This window comes from Jaculus jaculus, chromosome 12 (assembly GCF_020740685.1).
Source record: "Jaculus jaculus isolate mJacJac1 chromosome 12, mJacJac1.mat.Y.cur, whole genome shotgun sequence".
Taxonomy (NCBI): domain Eukaryota; kingdom Metazoa; phylum Chordata; class Mammalia; order Rodentia; family Dipodidae; genus Jaculus; species Jaculus jaculus.
Window position 1 is genome coordinate 69,118,687 of NC_059113.1, and position 22,874 is coordinate 69,141,560.

Genomic DNA, 22,874 nt, shown 5'->3' on the forward strand with positions numbered 1-22,874 from the left:
CTTGTGCTGGTATCTGGTTCATCAGGAAAACAGCACCTTTGCTTGTTTTGCCAATTTTCCTTAGTTTCAGTCGGGGCCTTTTTGAGGTATGATGGGGTGGCTCTCTCCTTAGGATCTGTATCTATCTGAAAAAGAGATGCAGAATCTCCAACAGAGAGTAAGTTAGCAACAGGACAAATGAGATAACCCTTACTTTTTTAATAAAGAGTTTAATAGGTGTAGGCCCTCTTGTACCCCATGATTGATGGTAGCTTGATATTGGAGAGTGGACTTATGTTTGGATATGGTTCTGACTTGTTTCCCAGCTCCAGCTATGGGTCCCATACCACTGAGGACATCAATTACCTGAATCAAGAGCAGTTGGTTCCCCACCATGGCTATTATCCACTATTGCACTTGTGTGGGCATCACAACAGGTTATTTGTTGCTAAGTAGGTTAGAACATGAGTTGCTTGGACAGATATTGGTCATTTCCGCCAGTCGCCCATGTAGCACCTTCTGGCACTAGACACTCTGACTGTCTGGGGACTGACTCTCTCCTGGCCTCCAGCCATGCTGCTCCATTTTACATTTCAGCTGCATGTGGAGTCTTCAGCAGTAGGGTCTTACCACTGATCTTTGGTGGGTCATCAAGTACTCTGACAGAAATCTGTCATTCTTTTAGGAAACCCTGTAGGCTTCTCTGATCAAAAGCTCATTGTGGATGATAGCCCCATGCTGGTACTGGGAGTTACAGGTCAGTGCCCACTAAGAAAATGAGGAAAAAGATAACTAGTATACAAGAGTTAGGGAGGGGGGCAGGAGAGGGAGAGAGGGAAGTTATAGAAGATTTAGGTTAGACTTGATCCTACCCTCTCCAGTGTCTTGTGGTTTAGATGTTTCCTGTAAGGGCTTGGTGAAGGTTCAGCCATTTGGTCTGCCTCTCCATCCTAACCCTCTTAGGACTGCCTTCATTGTGTCCCAGAGATTTTGGTACGTTGTGTTCTCATTATCGTTTGACTCTATAATTGTTTTGATTCCCCTTTTGATTTCTTTTTTTTTTTAATTTTTATTAGCATTTTCCATGATTATGAAAAAATATCCCATGGTCATTCCCTCCCCCAACACACACTTTCCCCTTTGAAATTCCATTCTTTCTGATTTCTTCATTGACCCATCATTTAATAGTGTGTTGTTTAATCTCCTTGATTTTGTGTATGCTCTATAGCCCTTGTTGCTATTGATTTGTAGTTTGATTCCATTGTGGTCAGATAGAATGCAGGGAATTATTTCAATTTTCTTGTGTTTGTTAAGATTTGCTTTGTGTCCTAATATATGGTCTATTTTAGAGTATGTTCCATGTGCTGCTAAAAAGAAATATTATGCAGCATTTGGATGAAATGTCTTGTAGATATCTGTTAGGTCCATTCCTTCTATGACCTCATTTAGTCCAGATGCTTCTCTGATTATTTTTTCTCGGAATGACCTGTCAATTGATGAGAGTGGGGTATTGAAGTCACCCACTACCACTGTGTTTGGTGTTATCTGTGACTTTAGTTCTAGTAGCGTTTGTTTGATGAATTTGGGGCTCCCCACGTTAGATGCATATATGTTTAGGATTGTATTGTCCTCCTATTGGAGGGTGCCTTTAATCAATATATAGTGACCTTCCTTATGTTTCTTAACTAATGTTGGACTGAAGTCTACCTTGTCAGACATTAGGATAGCAACCCCTGGTTGTTTTTTAGGTCCATTTGCTTGAAACACCTCTTTCCAACCTTTCACCCTAAGATAGTGTCCATGCTTTGTAGAAAGGTGGGTTTCTTGGAGGCAACAAATTGAAGGATCCTGCTTTTTAACCCAGTGTGTGAACCTATACCTTTTGGTTCATGCATTGAGGCCATTGATATTAAGAGATAATATTGAAAGGTGTGTATTCGTTTTTGCCATTTTTTTTTATAATTCTTCCAGTTTTACCTTTGCTCTCTTGTGTTAACTAGTATTTGAGTATTGTTTGTTTTTTTTCCTAGTTCCTTGTATGTGTGCTTCTCTTTTTCTTCTTCTCTTTTTCTTCATAATGGAGGAATCTTTCAAGTATTTTCTGTAGAACTGGTTTTGTCCTCAAATACTCCTTTAAACTGCTTTTGTCATGGAATGTCCTTATTTTTCCGTCTATTTGAATGGATAGTTCTGCAGGATAAAGTAATCTTGGTTGACAGATGTTATTTTTCAGGACTTGGAATATATCACTCATCGCCCTTCTGGCTTTTAAAGTTTGTGTTGAGTAATCTGCTGTAATCCTGATGGGCTTGCCTTTGTAGGTCACTTGATTTTTCTGTCTGACTGCTTTCAGTATTTTTTCTTTGGTTTGTGTTTTTGCTAGTTTGGGTATAATATGGTGTGGAGAGGTTCTTTCCATGTTTTGTCTGGCTGGTTTCTAAAGGCTTCCTGTATCTGCATTGGTACCTCTTTCCCAATTTGGGAGATATTTTCTTCTATGATTTTGTTGAAGACGCCTACTATGCCTTTGGAGTGGAATTCTTCTCCTTCTACTATGCCCTGAATTCTTATATTGGATCTTTTCATAGTGTCCCACATATCTTGAAATTCCCACTCATACTTTTCTATTAGTTTGTCTTTCTCTTTGTTGGATTATATTAGATCTGCCACCTGGTCTTCTAGCTTAGATATTCTGTCCTCTCCTTCATCCATTCTACTGATAAGATTTTCTATAGAGATTTTATTTCATTAACTGTGTTCTTCATTGCTAGTAATTCTGACTGCTTTTTCTTTATTATTTCTATTTCCTTATTTATGTCTAGTGTTGATTTTTCTATTTCATTAAATTGGTGTCCTGTGTTTTCTTTGATTCCTTTGATTTCCTCTTTGATTTCATCTTTGACTTCTTTGAACATACTTATAATCATTCTTTTGAAATCTTTCTCAGGCATTTCCTCCATTTCTGCTGTATAATACTTTTTGGTGGATTTATATTGTCTTTATTTTTGGTGTTTCTTTTGTTATAATGTATCTATTTTTGCATACTTGATTATTTAATGATTGGATTTTCTAGTTAGCTGGGTATTATTTTTATCAGATAATCTGATGTTATATAACTTCAGCATTGGAGCTTAAGGCATTAGGTGTGGCTCTCTTGATTCTCAGAGTATTTATCCAGGAGTAGGAATTATGACAACCAGATCATCTAACTGTCCCTTAGGGTGTGTGGTGCCCCACCCACACTGTTAATCCTGACTACAAGGAGGTTATGATTTCTGATCTGTTGAGGGTTCCATGTAAGTTTGTGACCACTTGAGACCCCTCCCTCGTGTAATCCCAGTTACCTCTGTTCCTACTTGGGTCCCGCTATCAGTTCAAGTTGGCGTGGCCAGGTCCTTGTACCGCTGCTCTGTTCACTGGAGCTGGCCACCGGTTGTGGGGGATGGGAGGCTGCGGATGCTGCTATAGTTCTCTTGCTGGTCTACGTGGTCTTCTACCTTGTGATCTTCTCCTCCGTTGCTCATTGCCGCTCTCCCTTCACGTTTCTTGAGTTTGTGGAGAGTGCTGGTGTGAGTGGACGCTGCCTTCACCTGGCTTTTCCTGTGGCTCAAGCCGAGCCTGGTGGCTTTCTGGTGCGCAGCCACTACCACTGTGATCAGCAGACCTGCCTGAGGTGCTTCTGCTGGCCTGTGTGGGCTCTGGTTGCTCTGGATCTCTCCTGCTTCTCTGCTGCCCTTTCAATTTTCTATACACCTCACTTTTTAGTAAAAGTGTGTATTTTGCTGAGGTCTTTTTTTTTTTTTGGCTTTTTCCTTCCTAGGGTGCCTATGCTGCCATCTTAACCAGAGGTTCTCAATATATTATTACTAATAACTTCATAACTTTGATGCAAGTGTGAAACCTTAGCTAGTTAAAAAGTGACAAGTTGTAGAGTTGGTGATGCCTTTTTGGACAAGAGGAGAGTTGCTGATGCTTTACTGCATTCTTTAAAATTTCTTAGTGTACCCACTTTTGTTTTCTAGTGTTGGAATTCAAGTATGAAGATAATCACATTAGAATATAGTTGTTTTATTTGAGATAGGGTCTGCTGCAGTCATATTTGCATTGATGGCAGAAACTACCCAACCAAGAGCAGCTTGTGGAAAAAAGGTTTATATTGTCTTATGGACTCAAGGAGAAACTTCATAGTGGTAGGGGGAAATGATGGCATGAGCAGAGGATGGACATATCCTCCTGGCTAACATCAGATGGACAATGACAATAGGAGAGTGTGCCAAACACTGTCAAGAGGAACCTGGCTGTAGCACCCATAAGCCCACCCTCAACAAATACACGGCCTCCAGGAAGGCTTAATTCCCAAATCTCTGTCAGCTGGGAACCTAGCATTCAGAACACCTAACTTTATGGGGGACACCTGAATCAAGCCACTACAGGGTCTTATTCTTTCTAAGGTACCCTCAAACTCCTGGGCAGTCCTTTTGCCTCAGCCTTCCATTTGCTAGGATTTAAATCATTTGCTTGACTACCTTTTTCTTTACTGTTTTAGACAGCTATGTAAAATAGTGTTCTTTAAACTTTTTTCTTTTTTTCTCTATCCTTTTAAAGACAACACCTGTGTAGCCTGGGCTTGACTCAAATTTATGGTCATCCTCCTGCTAGGATTATACACTAGGATTATAAATGTACTCCAACATGCCCAGTTTTTAGACCTTGTCTGTTACATATTACTTTGAGGTACATTTGAGTACATATTTAGGATGTACTGCTTTTTATCAACAATACACTGATACAATAAGACAACTGTCCAAAAGCTGGTGAAAGTTTTTTTTTTTTCATTGTCAGTGACCTATGGGGTAAATACTGTGAATAAATATATCAGTCTTCTCTTTTATTTTCATTTTGTTTGTTTGGCTTTGTTTGTTTTTTTCCACGATAATTCGATTTATGCTTCTTTGTTGCTGTGTTTATATGCAAGTACATTATCTAACACATAAAGGCATGTGTTTTCATGGGATAATTCAGTGGTAGAGCACTTACCCTATATATAATAAGCAGTCAGTTTGATCTCCAGCACCAAACAAAAAGGCATGAAAGAGAAATTTAAAAGGATGAGATTTTTATGATTTTTATCCTGATCTATTTCCTCTCCTTATTGTTCTGAAGTAAGGTCTCGCTCTTACCTGTGATTGCTAAATCTCATGATTTGTTAGATTCTTGCTGATGTATTAGGACAGCAGATTTGTTAGTTTATGGGTTAGGCCATCATTGAGGTGTTGGCAGGACTGTGCTCCTTTGCATTTTCCAGCTCCTCCTAGCACACTGGGTGGTGGCTCCTTCCTCACCCAGTCATGTTGAATTTCTTGTGCAGTTTTTTCATAGTCATATCGTTCTCCCATTGATTTTCTTCTGCTTTCTTTCTTCTACTTTTCATTGCTTTTTTAATTTAATTTTGTTTTTTATCTTTTCACAATTTTTTATTAACATTTGCCATGATTATCAAAAATATCCCATGGTAATACCCTGCCACCCCCCGCACTTTCCCCTTTGAAATTCCATTCTCCGTCATATTACCTCGCCATCTCAATCATTCTACTTATGTATATACAATACCAACGTATTAAGTACCCTCCTCCCTTCCTTTCTCTTCCCTTTGTATCTCCTCTGTAACTTACTGGCCTCTGCTACTAAGTATTTTCATTCTCACGCAGAAGCCCAGTCATCTGTAGCTAGGATCCACATATGAGAGAGAACATGTGGCGCTTGGCTTTCTGGGCCTGGGTTACCTCACTTAGTATAATCCTTTCCAGATCCACCCATTTTTCTTTACTGCTGAGTAAAACTCCATTTTATAAACGTGCAATATCTTCATTATCCACTCATCAGTTGAGGGATATCTAGTCTGGTTCCACTTCCCAGCTATTATAAATTGAGCAGCAATAAACATGGTTGAGCATGTCCTTCTAAGGAAATGAGATGATTCCTTCGGATATATGCCTAGGAGTGCTATAGCTGGGTCATACAGAATTCAACTCTAGGTAGTTTCCTTTTTTTTTTTTTTAGTATATAACCTATGACGGACAGGTATAAAGAAACAAAACCATAAGTCAGTAGTTAAATATATAACAGACATTTACAGACCAGAATTTTATATCCCAAGATCACAGAAAGGATATAGATAGCTCAGTCAGGTGTGGTGGTGCATGCCTTCAGTCCCAGCACTTGGGAGGCAGAGGTAGGAGGATCACTGTGAGTTCAAGGCCAGCCTGAGAGACTACATAGTGAATTTCAGGTCAGCATGGGTCCAAGCAAGACCCTGCCTCAAAACAACAACAATGAAAAAGAAAGAAAGAATAAACAAAAAGTATATAGATAGGTTTTTGTTCATCGTCATGAGATTTGATCCATGAAGGTTTTTCTTGGATGTTTCTAGAAGGCATTCCATAGTTGTTTTTTTTTTTAATATCAGATACCACATTATTCTTACTGAATGTCTCATTCAAAAGTTAACTAAAAATGTAAGTTAGTACATTCTAAAAAGTAATATTTAATGAAAATATCCAATATTGAATTCATAGAATAATGGCAACTATATGAAAAATTGCTTTGAGGCTTCAAAAGAATGTACTGTATGTTTTTAGCAGACTGGGCAAGTATTAAATATAAACATATAGGTATTAACATCTGAAAGTAGTCCATGTACTATGTACCATGTAACTGGGTAACAAAGCAATCACAAAATGATCATTAATTTATATATGTGAAAGCGGTTTTGAAACTTGTTTTTTACCTTCTAATTGATGCTTAACCCACATGTGCAAACATAGTGATGTGCATCTGTTTAATATTTGGAGAAATCTATGAAGTTATTTTTTTAAACCAAACGTGGGGGCTGGAGAGATGGCTCAATGGTTAAAGGTACTTGAGGGCAAAGCCTGACATCCCTGGTTTAGTTCCCCAGTACCCAAGTAAGGCTAGATGCACAAAATGGCTCATGTGTCTGTACTTTGTTTGCAGTTGCAAGAAGCCCTGGTACAACCAAACTCACCCTCTTTCTGTCTGTCTCTCCATCAAATAACTAAAAGTATTTAAAAAACACACATACAGGGCTGGAGAGAGAGCTTAGAAGTTAAGGCACTTGCCTGCGAAGCTTAAGGACTCATGTTCAACTCCACCTCCCACAGAAGCCAGTTACATAGTGATGCAAGCACATAAGGTTGCACACATACACAAAGGGGGTACATACATTTGGAGTTCTATTGCACTGGCTAGAGGCCCGGACACTCCCAATTCTTGTATTCATTCTCTCCCTCCCTCCCTCTGTCTCTATCACTCTCTCATTCTCGCATTTTAAAAAGGGCAGTCTGCAAAGGAAAAAATAAAGGCAGTCTGTTGGGCTTGACACACACACACACACACACACACACACACACACAAATGTGTATAGTATTGCTATTCATCAGTAACATAGCTTGGTCTTGACTTCCACATGTGAAAGGGAAGGCAGTAATAAACATTTAGTGTGGCTGTCATGCATGTTCCCATTTTACCTTCTTCCATGCTGTTTATGAGTTCTGAGCCAACCTTGATTCTTTTAACAGCTGAGTTAGAGCCTTCTCACAGTGTATCAGAATCAAACTTCTCACAGGCAACTTCCTAGTGACAGAAATGCTGACTTGGTTGAGAACCAACATGTAGAGAAACCAAACAAAACAGCATGATGATCCAAAGTGTGTTGACAAAGGTCAGGATGATAAGGTTATTTGAAGATTGTCTACTGTATTTGTCATCTAGAGCATCATGCGTACAATGTCTTGGTGAGTTTCAGGAAAGAGGAAATGTCTTTTTCCATTCATCTGTGCTCCACAGTTGAAATTGTCAGTTAATCCTCTGCTTCAGCCTCCTATGTGCTGGGATTTACAGGCATGAGCCACCACACCCAGCTTAATAAATGGCATTATAAATCTGTACTTTGCTGGGTTTCTCCCCTTTCTCTAACAAGAACATGGCTATTGTCCTATAGGAGCTGAATATTTCTTCTTTTGGTAATTAATCAGATCTTTACTTAAAGTTTGCTGATTTTGTACTTTGTACAAAATTGCTCACTTTGTATGCTCTGGTAATTGGGTGAACAGTGTATATAAAATACGGATAATGATTATGAGTCATTGGAAATCCTCTTACAACATGAGAAAGTTGGTTGTGATGTCATTTATGATTAATGAAAGGAAACGAGAAACACTCCTTGTGAAGACAGACTAATAAACTCATAATTTAAATTTTTTATTGACAATTTTCATAATTCTAAACAATATCCCATGGTAATTCCCTCCGTTCCCCCACTTTCCCCTTTGAAACTCCACTCTCCATCATATTCCCTCCCCTTCTCAATTTCTCTTTTATTTTGATAGCATGATCTTTTCCTCCTATTTCATAATAATGGTGTTATGTAAACAGTGTCAGGTACTCTAAGGTCATGGATATTCAGCCCATTTTGTGTCTGGAGGAGCATGTTTTAAGGAGTCCTACCCCTCCTTTGGCTCTTACATTCTTTCTGACACCTCTTCTGCAATGGACCCTGAGCCTTGGAAGGTGTGATAGAGATATTTCAGTGCTGAGTACTCCTCTGTCATTTCTTCTCAGCACCATGGTGCCTTCTGAATCATCCCAAGGTCATTGCCATCTGGAAACAGTTTCTCTAACCAAAAGTGAGAGTAGCATTAATATATGGGTATGAACATTAAGAGAATTGCTTACTTGGCAGTTTGGTGAGCATAGTATATACATTTAGCCAGACGGCAGCAGATATTACACCCCTAGGGCTCATGACTACCCCTGTTGTAGGTTTTCAGAATCAGGGCTGTATTCCCTCCCATGGAGCAGTCCTCCAATCAAGTTAGAGGGCAGTTGGTTTCCCCCATAACTGACATGCCACTATTGTACCTTCTGGCTCATTTGGCCTGGCTGGCCAAATTTAAGGCTTGCATTGTCCACTGTTGAGTATCTTCACTGGTGATTTCTCGCTCTCCCATTGAACTGCATGCATTGTGGCTTTTGCCAGCTTTCTGTCAGCTGGTCTACATGGAAGAGGTTTTCTGCTGAGCTCCAGCAGGATTTCTCAGTGACCTTGCAGCCCAAGTATGTTGAGCCTTCAGCAGTAGGGTCATACCATCTATTCCTGGTGGGAAACCAAGGGCCTTGGCAGTGGCCTGTGATGTTTTGGGGGCATCAGGGACTTCCCTGGCCAACAATTCACTGGAAAGTATCCTGTCCCTGGCACTGAAAATTTTCTAGCAACAATCTATGGCTCCTGAGTGTTCCATTGTCCATAAAAGTAGATTTCCATATAACTTATTTACATCCACTTAGTTTTTATTAGCCCTTCCTTCATCTTTCCTTTACTTAATCTCTTCCCCTGACCTCACTTAGGCCTTTTCACCCCCATTAATCTGTTCTTCTATTTATATATATACAATAACATCCTATTAAGAATCCCCCCACACCCTTCCCTTCCTATTCCCTTTCTATCTCCTTTCTAGCATACTGGTTTCTGCTAGTGAGTTTTCTTCCACTCATATCGATGAAGTAAACAGATTTTTTTTTAAATAAACAAGTCTGATAAAAGCCCTGGCTAATTTGATCAAGCAAAAAAAGAGAGAGAGAGAGAGAGACTCTTGAAATTAACAAAATTAGAAATAAAAAAGGAGAGATCACAACAGACATAAGTGAAATTAGAAGCATAATCTGGAAGAACCGGATAAATTCCTGGACACATACCACCTACCAAAACTAAACTCAGAGCAGATAAATCTAAACAAACCTGTTACATCCATTGAGATTGAAATGGTAATCAAAAACCTTCCCCCAAAGAAGAATCCAGGACCACATGGCTTCTCAGCCAAATTCTTTCAACCCTTCATGGAAGAACTGAAACCAATTTTTTTCAAACTGTTCCACATAATTGGAGAACAGGGAAAGCTTCTTAACTCCTTTTATGAAGCTTACTGTCACCCTAATATCAAAACCAGACAGATACAACAAAGACAAAAAGCCATAGGCCTGTATCCCTGATGAGATGGTAAGATGCTGAACAAAATCCTTGCAAACCAAATCCAACCACACAGCAAAAGCATTATCCACCTTGATCAAGTAGGCTTTGTCCCAGGAACATAGGCTTGGTTCAACATATGGAAATCTGTCAATGTGTAATGCACCACATAAATAAGCTTAATCACAAGAAACCCATTATCTTTTCAATAGATGTAGAATAGGCCTTCAACAAAATACATTACTTCATAATAAAAACATTGGAGAGAATAGGCGTATATGTCAACATAAAAAAAGGTTGTATATAAAGCACCTAAAGCCCAAATAATACTTAATGGAGACTCAAGGAATTCCCACTGACATCAGGAACAAGACAGGGTGTCCACTCTGCTCTTCCACACAGTACTGGAAGTCCTAGCCCAAGCAATAAGACAGGAGAAAAAAATCAAAAGTAATATAAATTGAAAAGGATGAAGTCAAGTTAGCTTTATTTACACATGACATGATCCTATACATAAGTGGCCCTAGATCCTCCATCTCAAAACCCCTAACGGTGATTAATTCCTTCAGCAAAGTAGCAGGATACAAAATCAGTAGCATTTTTTATATGTAGAGGGCAAAGACACTGTCCCATTTTTCAATAGCAACAACAACAACAAAAATAACCTTGGAGTAACACAAACCAATGATGGTAAAAGCATATATAACGGGAACATAAAGACACTCTAGGTTGGCCTCAAACTAACAGCATTTTCTCCTTTCTCAGCTTTCTGAATACTAGGACTACGCCTCCATACGTGGCTTTGGAGTATCTTTTTAAAATACTTTGGACTGAACACAAATTGCTATGCAGATTCAATTAGATTTGAGCATTTAATGTATTTAAAATGTTTTTGTGTCCTTTCCAAGTCAAATGAAGAATGAGTATTGGCTTGAAAACTAACTTTTCAGTAGTTCATTGGGTATGAATATCAGGAAGTGCCTTGTGGACTTTTACAACAGGGGACTTGAAGGCCTATTTTAAATGTGTTCTACTTAGTGAAAGAGCACTTGCCTAGTATGCATAAGGTTCTATCCCAGCATGGCAAAACACAGATAAACAAGCAAGCAAAAAATATAGTACTTGAAGTCTTATAGAAACAGATATCAGGTGGCATCCCTTGAACTGTGTGTGAGAATGGTAACTTTTCCTACATGAGTGTTTTAGGATGCACATCAGACTCATTGGCCTCTGATTTGTGCCCCTTTATTCTCACATGTGCAGAAATTGAGTATAAGGTGTACAGAATTGCCTGAGATCTTAAATTATTGCTCTAAAACAGCAGGTGTGTGTGTGTGTGTGTGTGTGTGTGTGTGTGTTTTGAAGTACTGTTTAACAAAGAAGCTACTGTATGCAGTAAGACCTTAAAGGTAAAGGGTTCCCTCTGGCCTATTTCTTCATCAAATTGTTATATGAGGATTCCACAGAATCCTCCATTGTTCATAGCCTATTCACCCTAATATCCCAGAATTGTATTTGTAGCGAAATTCTGGGAGAGTTGTTAGCACATTCAGAGCTCTGCAGGAAAGAAGGCCCTTTCCTACTATTTTTTTTTCATTTTTTAAAAAAATATTTATTTATTTTAAGAGAGAGAAAGATATAAATAGAGAGAGAGATTGAGAATGGGTGTGCCAGGGCCTCTAGCCACTGCAAACAAACTCCAGATGCATGCACCCCCTTATGCATCTGGCTTACATGAGTACTGGGGAATCGAACTTGAGTCTTTTGGCTTTGCAGGCAGGTACCTTAACCACTAAGCCATCCCTCTATCCCTGGCCATATTTTTTCTTCCAAGCAAATACACAACTATGTACATCCTACTATTTTTTTAAGCATAACTTTCACTGACAAGATCAGGTTAGAAAAAAGCCTGTCTGGCTTCAGGCCCAGTGTTAAAATCGCTGGCATGCACTCAACCTGCACTGCCCTGGGACACCTTCATCAGAACAGAGCTCACATGCATACTGGGTACTCCAGCACCTAGCTGGTGTGTTTGCTCTATATCCTTTGCTGTGTTGTTCCTTCAAATACTGAAAATAGCCCTAAATCTCAAGATTTTTCATAAAGGAAAAAGACCCACCCATTTTATCCCCAGTAGCTAAAACAAGGCATATATTATATGTTTATTTATATATTTTATGTGTAATCATTTTTATTGCCAACTTCTATACTTACAGACAATAAATCATAATTCCCTCCTCTCTCCCACTTTCCCTTCACAACTCCACTCTCCATCATACTCCTCCCTCTCAGTCTCTCTTTTGTTTTGATGTCATCCTCTATTCCTACTGTGAGAGTCTTGTGAAGGTATTGCTAGGCACTGCAACACTGTGGATATTAAGGCCAATTTCTTTCTGGACAGTTGCATTGTAATGAGTTGTACCATTCCTTTGGCTCTTAACATTCTTTCCACCATCTTTTCTGCTGTGGACCCTGACAGCCTTGGAGGGTATGATAGAGATGTTTCAGTGCTGGGCACTCCTCCATCCCTTCTTCTCAGCACTATGTTGCCTTTTGGGTCATCCCAGTAGTCACTGCCATCTGAAAAGAGAAGCTTCTCTAACCAAACATGAGAGTAGCATTAATATATGAATATGTACATTAAGTGTAGTGCTTACTGAGCAGTTCTGTGAGCATAACATATGCATTTAACCAGACAAGAGCAGGCTTTATACCCCTAAGGTTCATGATCTCCCCTGCTATAGACTTTTGATTAGGTTTTCAGTACCAGGCATGGATTTCCTTTCATAGAGCAGGCATCCAGTACAACTAAAAGCAGTTGGCTTCCTCTAGAACAGACATGCCACTTTTGTACCCATTCGATCATTTGGTCTGTTTGGCCAAACTTGAGACTTCCAGTGTCTGCTGTTTTCAATATTGGTTACTTCTGTCTCCTGTTGGGCTGCACGCAGTGCAGTTTTTTCCAGCTTTCATTCAGCTAATCTACAGGGAGGTTTTCAGTTCAGCCTCAGCTTGATTTGTCAGTGACCTTGCAGTCTAGTATGTAGAGTTTTCAGCAATAGGGTCTTACCATCTGTTTCTGGTGGGAAACCAAGGGTCTTGCCAATAGTCTGTAATGTTTTGGAGGCAACAGGGACCTCTCTGGCCAACAACTCACTAGACAGTATCCCATCTCAGGCTTACCTAGAAGTATTACATATATTTTTAACTAACAAACAAAGAAATAGGTTCCCATGTGGTCTTTAGCTTTGATTAGTCCTTCCACCCACTTCTCTATTCCATTCACTTTCCCTGACCCAGCTTAGACCATTTCCACCCCCTAATATCCCTCTCCTCTAGTTTTTCATCTTATGATGTTTCCTTTCCATTTGAAGCTCTTCCTTGACCATTTTTAAGCAAGTGCCTTTACTAAGTCTAACCCCAGAGCCATTCCCCAGCCTCAATCCTTGACCATTTTCTATGATCCAAATCTGCTAAAGACATTTTTAGTATGGTTTTCTTTTATCTGTAAATGTTCTTGTTTTTCCTTTATTACTGAAGATTGTTTCAGTGGAAGTTGAACTCTCAATTAACAGTTTTTATTCTTTAAGATATTTTATTTATTTATTTATTTGAGAGAGAAAAGAGCAGAGAGAGAGAGGGAGAGAATGAGCATGCCAGGGCCTCCAGCCACTGTAAAGGAACTCCAGATGTAGGCACCCCCCTGTGCATACGTGAGTGCTAGGGAATCAAACCGAGATCCTTTGGCTTTGCAGGCAAATGCCTTAACCGCTAAGCCATCTCTCTACCCCCCAACATTTTTTATTCTTTTTACACTTGAAAGACAGTCTACTGATTTCTGACCTACTTGTTTGCTATAAGAATCACTGTCGAGGATCACTGATGATTCAAATCTTATTCCTTATATGCATCCTGCTCAGTATCAAAATACTCATATTTTTAGATTTTAAAAGTTTGGCTATTAGTCTGATCATGGTATTATTTGTTTTTAACTTCTTGTGAATTCACTGAGCTTCTTAATTGTGTGAATTTATGATTGTTTACCACTTTGAATAACTTATGTCCCTTATTCAAGTATTTTTTATGCCCTGCTTTTTTTTCTTTCTAGATCTCTTCATATACATATGTTTGGCTCTTTTATGTTGTTCTATAAGAACAGTCTTAAAATGTAAATTTTATCCCTACACTTTCTTATTTAAGAATTACCAATACAGGTGTAGTCTCATAAAAGCTGTCAATGGTTTCTCTTTAAAAGTAGAAGGCTTAGTCTAGCATGGTTGTGCCCGCCTTTAATCCCAGCACTGGGGAGGCTGAGGTTAAAGGATTGTCGTGAATTTGAGGCCACCCTGAAGCTACATAGACATTCTCACTAAAGCATTCAGCTTTATGTGGGTTCCAGATTTCTGCATAACAAGCACTTTATCTGCTGAGCCATCTTCTTGGCCCTAAATTATTTTTGACCTTTTTAAACTAGACAATATATTATGTGGTTCAAAATTAACAAATATAGGCCAGGCATGGTGGCGCATGTCTTTAATCCCAGCACTCAGGAGGCACCAGTAAGAGGATCGCCGTGAGTTCGAGGATAGCCTGAGACTACTTAGTGAATTCCAGGTCAGCCTGTGCCAGAGTGAGACCCTACCTCAAAATAACCAAAAAAAAAAAAAAAAAAAAAAAAAGTAGAAGGCTTATTTTTGTTTTGTTTTGTTTTTTGAGGTAGGGTTTCACTGTAACTCAGGCTGATCTGTAATTTACTATGTAATATTAGTGTGACTTCGAACTCACAGTGAACCTCCTATGTCTGCCTTCTAAGTGCTGGGATTAAAGGTGTGCACCACCACACCCAGTTTAAAAATAGAAAGCTTCTTACAGTGTGTCAGGCTTTACAATCCACCAAACTGTTTATCTTACCTCAGCCGTACTGAGGTAAGATATTCCCTTTGCCCCTGGAGCATGCCAGTTAAGCTTACCTTCTCACTTGGTGTTCCCTTGACCTTGAATGCTCTTCCATAATATCTTTGTTTGGCTAATTTCTTTGGATATCTGCATAAGTCACCTCCTCAGAAAGGCTTTCTCTAACTACTCCATCTAAAAGCTTTAAAAGATGCATGTATACTTTCACCCCAAAATCGTTTCATTATTGTATTGATCTGTATCATAGACCATAAAAACCTCATTTAAAAATACCTTGCTTATTGGTTCTCAATCACAGATGCATGGAACAGCCAGCATAGTTAATTTTTTTAATTAAATTTTTTTCTTTTTCTTTTTATTTATTTATTTGAGAGCGACAGACAGAGAGAGAAAGAAGGAGAGAGAGAGAGAGAGAGAGAGAGAGAGAGAGAGAGAGAGAGAGAGAGAGAATGGGCACGCCAGGGCCTCCAGCCACTGCAAACGAACTCCTGACACGTGCGCCCCCTTATGCATCTGGCTAACGTGGGTCCTGGGGAATCGAGCCTCGAACTGGGGTCCTCAGGCTTCACAGTCAAGCACTTAACTGCTAAGCCATCTTTCCAGCCCAGCATAGTTAATTTTATACATGTGAGTATTTGTTAATTTCTTTTTCATAATAACAAAACCGTCTGATAGTACATGCTTGGTAACTTTCCTGAGCAATTTTGTTAGTTCTAGCAAAAATAGCTCAGTTGAGAGAGCATTAACTGGACTTCAGTAGATCTAGTATAATATAAGCATTAGCCTCCAGGAAAATACTAGCAAAGTTCAATTGACTAGCTCTAGATATATGTCTTTATAATATCTAAACTCTCTTGAGAGTTCTCTGAAGCAGCTAATAACTTCATTTTTGTGAGTTTTTGGAGGAAGTTACAAAAAGGCCTTTTTTGTTATGATAGATATAAGTCATATGCACATTTTTCTAAAATATGTAGTCTACTTACTTGACTTTTTTGTGAAGGAACAGATAATGTCACACAAATAATTTTTCGAAAATAATCTTGCTGGGCATGGTTGCACACTCCTATCCCAGCACTCAGGAGGCAGAGGTAGGAGGATCACTGTGAGTTCAAAACTAGCCTCGGACTACAGAATGAGTCCCGGAATAGCCTGGGCTACAGTGTGACCTTACCTCGAAAAACCAAAGTTAAAAAAAAAAAATCATCATTGTCATCATCTGGACATTGTATCTTAAAATACATTATAAAATGTCTGGTACCTGCTTATTTGCTAATTGTGCATACCATGGAATTGTTCCTGGACCCCTCCTTTCCATAGGTACCTTTAATATGGAATGTCAGTTCTGAGCCTGTTTAATCCTTATTGCTCTGTCTTTACAGGCTCTGATGCGGCCTGGAAGAATAGATAGAATCATCTATGTGCCTTTACCAGATGCTGCAACCAGACGGGAGATATTTAACCTGCAGTTTCACTCTATGCCAATCAGTAATGAGGTTGACCTGGACCAACTCATCCTCCAAACTGATACATATTCAGGTGCAGAGGTAAGATAACTCCCTGCAAATACCTTGCAGAGGTAAGATAACACCCCGGATGAGGATTTAACTCAGAAGTAGAACACATGTTTAGCATGACCAAAGGCCTTGGGTTCAATCCTTAACAACTCTCTCCAAAACGGAAAAAAATTAAGTTACATTGTTCTTCATCTGATCTCTGTTGAATATCAGTTACCTGGTTCTAATTATAATCTCAGGAATGACAGAGAGGGAAGAACACTAGGATTAAAAGTTGACTGTTCTCTTGAGCTTCTAGCTCATGGACTAATGAACTTTACTAATCTGTTTTGTTTTTTTAGCATGTCAAAGAGAAATAATATAATAAAATTTCACACTATTTTCTTGTGTAGATGAAAGAAATAAAATTAGGATATCATAGTATAAGAGACTTCAGACATGTATTATCTTTCAGCATTGTGGAAAATTATCTTGATCTACTTTATATTTCATATATATATGTGTGTGTATATGTATGTATGTGTATATATATATATATATATATATATATATATATATATATATACACACACACACACATATGTGTGTATATATACACAAACACACGCATATATATATATATGTATGTATGTATATGTGTGTGTATATATATATAATATATATATATATATATATCTCCATAAAAAGAGCCATCTTCTCTTAATTGTGAAGATGTATACTCAACAAGACCTATAAGGCCTCACAAAATATCCACGTCATTTTTATGTATGGCAGATAAACTTTTTACTCCTCAGCAAACCTTGATTTTCCATGAAGTAATTGTATAACTTTTCCATATGTATTTTCTCTCCCCAGCCCCCCAGCAGTATCATGAACTGAACCCAGAACCTTGTGCATGCTAAACAAAACCTGTAACACTAAGCCACATCATCAAACCTTTGTTTGTGTATTTCTAAAGAAAAGTACAAGCCATGTATGTTAGCATAGTATTGACTTCTGATATAACTGATGTGGATTTGTACTAGAAAATTAGTATTTTTAAATGGGTCTTTTTATCCTGAATTATCCAGTGGGCTGGAATTCTGGCTTTTCTTTTTCTTGCTATTTTTATCTGAGTTCTGTAAAACCCAAAGAGATTAATATATAACAAATCATTAGTGGCCCTATAAGTAAATTTACATCTAGAATTGGTTTTATTCTCTCATGTAATCATTGCTAATAACATCCAGAATGAGTGTCATATCTGCTGTGTTTTCTTAAGAAATGTGCATATTTCATTTCCTTCTTTAATCTTTTCAACTAGGGAGGGTCATGTAGAAAGTAGCTTGAGAAGCAGTTGGAGTGTAGTTACCTGAGTCTTCTCTAAAGCAGTAATTTTTATGAGCATATCTTTGGAATGATCATAATTTCAGAATGAGTGCATGGTTACTATTAACTGATTGTCCCAGCATTTCTAAAGTTAAATTTTTCATGTGAGTCTAAAGGCTAGCCTCAATTTTTAATGTCAAAGTACAGGAAAGTAAACTGAGAAAAAGTAAAAGTCCTTGGTTGAGTACAGTGGAAGAATAGTTAGCAATGTATAAATAACACTGAAGTACCGAGATTTTGTTTGGCTGAGAAGAAAAAAAAACTATTTGTTGCCAACAATTATTGTCTGTTGCTAGTGCTTATGTAGGACATGTATCATCATATCTAAAAATATAAGAACATTTATGACTAATATCAGATTTACTACAAAAAGTCACAATAAAAACATTAGTAAATTCTATCCTTAGTTATTCCAGTGCCCCATGTGCTCAGACAAATGGGAATCATACCATGGCCTCATTTATAATCAGTTATTATTATAGTATCATGGAATAGTGATGTATATTGTATTGCTGCATCCTAGTAATTCTTTGGTTTCAATTTGCAGGCGGTTGGTTCCACATGAGATCTTGGCATTTTGGATGGGAGGGTGGGTGGGACCACTGGTTGGTTTGGTTGATTGATTTAAGGACAGTTCATACAAGTATTTGAGAACTGTTACCATTCTTTTAAAAGCTTTTTTTAAAAAAACAAATTTATTTATTTCTTTATTTGAGACAGGGAGAGAGAAAAAATGGGCTCACCAGGGCCTCCAGCCTCCGCAAACGAACTCCAGACACATGCGCCCCCTTGTGCATCTGGCTTATGTGGGTCCTGGGAAATTGAACCTGGGTCCTTTGGCTTTGCAGGCAAGCAACTTAACTGCTAAGCCATCTCTTCACCTCCATTTAAAAGTTTTTAAATTGATAAATAAGAAAGTTAGGGCAGTAAAAACTCAGTTTTAGATAAAAATGTAAGGTCTCATCTTTTTCTTTTTTAATAGTAAAGTAAATTTAAGGCAAGAACTTCAGTCACCTGAGTACTACAAACTAAGTTGTACTACAAACTTTGTTGTGATGAATTGATTGTTTCCTTAGGGTAAGGCCGTATCCTTTAGTATAAATACTTGATAAAGTGGGAGAGAAAAAGGAAAAACTTCAAACTTATAGCTATAAAAATTATGCTTCTGTTTGTCAGACAGGAGCTGCCTAATGAACTATGAATTATCTACAGTTATATATATACATATATATGTATGTATGTATGTATATATATACATACATATATATATATATATATATATATATATATATATATATATATATATATATATATATATATAAAATGTACAGTTATATTTAACTGTAGAATATTAGCTCTGTGCACAAGAATTTAGCCAGGTAAGCTGAGATGAGGGAATCCTAGAACTTAAATTTCTTTTTAGAAACAAGATGTTTCACTATTATGAACTTTTCTTCTTTTTTTGACAGAGAAAGAGGGAAGGGGGAGAGAGAGAGAGAGAGAGAGAGAGAGAGAGAATGAGCCTGCAAGGGCCTCCAGCCACTGCAAACAAACTCCAGACATATGTGCCCCCTTGTGCATCTGGCTAACTTGGGTCCTGGGGAATCGAACCTGGGTCCTTTGGCTTTGCAGGCAAATACCTTTACCGCTAAGCCATCCCTCCAGCCCTTCTTTTCATTTTGTTGTTGTTTTTAAGTTATGTACGCAGTGTGTATATAGCCATGTTGGTATCATCGTTAGCCTCCTCCTGTTCTCCCCCCTCCAAAGGGACCTTCCTCATTGGGGGAAGTGGGTCATGCATTGTGGGGTTAGCCATCAGTTATGGGGAGGAGGTAATGTCTCTGCATAATGTCCCAACTTGTGGCAGTAACATTCTTTCCAACCTCCTCCTCCACAAATTTCCCTGAGCCAGGTTGGGTTCATTTTAGATCTACTTCAGTGATGAGGTCTTGGGAGCCTCTGTGTCTCTGGATATGTGGTTTGGTAGGAGTTGAGTGTTCTCTGTATCTGTTTCTTTTACCCTTGTGCTGGTACCAGGTTCACCAAGAAAGCAGCAAGCACTTTTGCTTATTTTCCCAATTACTCTGTGGTTTCACCTGGGCCACTGGTGAGGTTCTTCGGGTTCTGCGTCCATCTGATAAAGAGAAGCAAACTCTCCAATGGAGAGTGAAGTCAGCACCAGATAAATAGGATAAGTATTATTATTTTAGAGAGAAATTTGATAGGTGTAGGCCCTCTTGTACCCCACGATTGGTGGGAACTTGATAACGGAGAATGGGCTCGTTTTTTTGGATATGGTTCTGACTTGTTTCCCAGGTCTAGCTTTGGGTTCCACTCCACTGAGTGGATCCATTAGCCAAATTAAGAGCAGTTGTTTACCCACACTTGTGTGAGCATCATGTCAGGTTGTTTGCTGCTGAGTGGCTTAGACCATGAGTTGCTTGGACAGATATTGGTCCTTTTTCCCCAGTCGCTCATGTAGCAACTTTTGGCATGAGACAAGCTAACTGTTTGGGGACTGACTCTTCCAGATTCCAGCCAGATCACTCCATGTTCCATACCAACAGCATATGGTGTCTTCCGCAATAGAGTCTTACTATTAACCTTTCATGGATCGTCAAGTACTCTGACAGAAATCTATCTTCCTTTGGGAAACCTTGTAGGTGTCTCTGATTAACAGCTCATTGTGGATGTTAACCACTCTGGTACTGGGAGTTACAGGCCAGTACCAAGGAAAAGGAAGGAAGAAAAACATAGGTAATATAAAAAGAGAAAGACAGAAGAGGGAGAGAGAAAAACGAGAAGATTAAGGCTAGTCTGCATCATACCCTTTCCAGGACCTTGTGATTCAGGTGTTCCCTCTAAGTACCTGAAGAAGTTTAAACCATTTAGTCTGTCTTTTAAGATATAGAATTTTATGGTACCATTGCCATTTGGGTGCACCTTTTATCTCCCTGACCTTACCTTCCTCCTGCCCCACCCTCCCTATTGTCTGGTCCTTGAGATGCTTATTAGATATGTCAGCATCATCTTTTCGTTTTTAATTTAAATATTGTACAGGACAGCTAAGATGGAGATGGTACTGATACTTCTCAAGAATGGGTTCGGTTGCTTTCAAGAGTATTTTCATTTCAGCTGGTGATTTTTCCCAGTCGTCCTTGTTCCATACAAGTTGAATATTTTGAAGTATGTCCTCTTGTCCTAAGACAGACATTTTCCTTCCTCCCTTGAAAGGTCATGAAAGTAAAGCCTGGTCTTGGTTGTCTGGTTGTCTTGATTTCTTTTAACTTTTTATTATTGACAATTTTCATACATGTACATTAATATGTTTTGATCATAATCTTCTTTCATTACCTTCTTTTTTTCTTCCGCCCACTTCACCCCTCCACTAAATATCTTCTTTCTAGTCCCTCTTCTCTTTTATGCCTTGTTGTTTTGTTTGTTTGCTTGCTTTTCCCTCTTCCCATCATCCATGTTGAAATGTTGATAAGCCCAGTTGCAGGGTTGGTTTAGGTAACAACAAACACTGTATGTAAGGTCATGAATGCAGTGGCCACTTCACTGTTCATAGCCTAAGAGGAAGTTTGCTGCCAGCTAGAAGGGTTATGCAGGCCCAAGGATAGCTGTAAAGGCTGCAGCAGATTCTGCTTCAACACTTGCAACGAGGTACTCATCTCCCTGTGGCTTCTGTGTGTTCTAGTTAATGGGAACATCTTCCCATTTAAAAGCAGATAAAGGGCTGGAAAGGTGGCTTAGTGGTTAAGGTGCTTACCTGCAAAGCCTAAGGACCCAGGTTCAATTCCCCAGAACCCATGTAAGCCAGATGCACATGGTAACACATGCATCTGGAGTTCATTTGCAGTGGCTAGAGTCCCAAGCACGCTCATTGACAGTCTCTCTAAAATGAATAAAAATAAAATATTTAAAAGCAAATGAAAAGTAACTCAAAAGGAAATGAGTCTTTTCTTTTTTTGAGAAAAGCCCAACAGGCTGTCTACTTTTATGCAAAAATAAGAGAGAGAGAATTGGCGTACCAGGGCCTCCAGCCAGTGCAATGGAACTTGAGTCACGTAAGACCCCTTCTGCACATGTGCGACCTTGCATGATTGTGTCACTGTGCATCTGGCTTAAGTGGGACCTGGAAAGTCAGGCACGAGTCCTTAGGCTTCTCAGGTAAGCACCTTAATCATTAAGCCATCCCTCCAGCCTGAAATAAGTCTTTTTAAGTTATGGCTATTATTTGCTTTGTGTTTTGTTTTTCACTTTTATTTATCTATTTATTTATTTTTGTTTTCCCAAGGTAAAGCCTCACTGTAGCTCAGGCTGCCCTGGAACTCACACTGTATCCCTCAGGCTGGTCTGAAATTCACAGTGGTTCTTCTACCTCTACCTCCTGAGCACTGACACCATACTGGGCTCTGATTTTTGCTCTTTGTTATTTATAGTGGATTCTACTTCATCTGCTGTTTTTGGCATATGTGTTATGTCATATGTGTGGATGTGCAGAGAACAGAGGAAATCATCAGGTATCCTGTCTCTCTTCTGTTTTATTTCCCTGACACAGTCTCTCAGTAAACCTCCATGGAGCCCACCATTGTTTCAGTTAGACTGGTAACCAGTAAGCCTCAGCAATCATCCTGTCTCTGTCCCCACCTCATGACTGTGTTACAAATGCACAGCCATTCCCACCTTGTTATATGGTGCCAGGGATAGAGCTCAGGTCCTCTTGCTTGCATTAGCAAGTGCTCTTATCAACTGAGCTATCTTCCTGGCCTCTCATTTATCTGTTATCATATTATTTTGGCTATTCTCAGAAAACATCTTTGACAGGAAATCAGCTGTCACAACCATCTGCCCACAAAAACTCTACCTGTTTGTATCTGTTTATAAAGAGTAAGATAGATGATTGATTGCCTGATTAGAATTGCTTTCACAGGCCAGTTATCACTGGCATTTGTAAAATTTAGATTGGATTTTTATTTGCATTTGGATGTTACCTGTATTTCAGTGATTATCTCATTAAGTAAAATTTACATAACAGATGTCCCCAGCTT

The 22,874-nt window shown here is 38.8% G+C and overlaps 1 protein-coding gene across 3 annotated transcripts in view; it reads left to right on the top strand.

The window, feature by feature from the left end:
* Spata5 (spermatogenesis associated 5) overlaps positions 1–22,874 on the top strand; it is a 257,900-nt gene that overhangs the window by 188,350 nt on the left and 46,676 nt on the right. For all 3 annotated transcript variants that reach the window (XM_004667022.2, XM_045131630.1, XM_004667023.2), the window contains one exon: positions 16,318–16,482. In XM_004667022.2, coding sequence (XP_004667079.1) covers positions 16,318–16,482 — 165 coding nt within the window. The remainder of the gene's footprint in view (positions 1–16,317; positions 16,483–22,874) is intronic.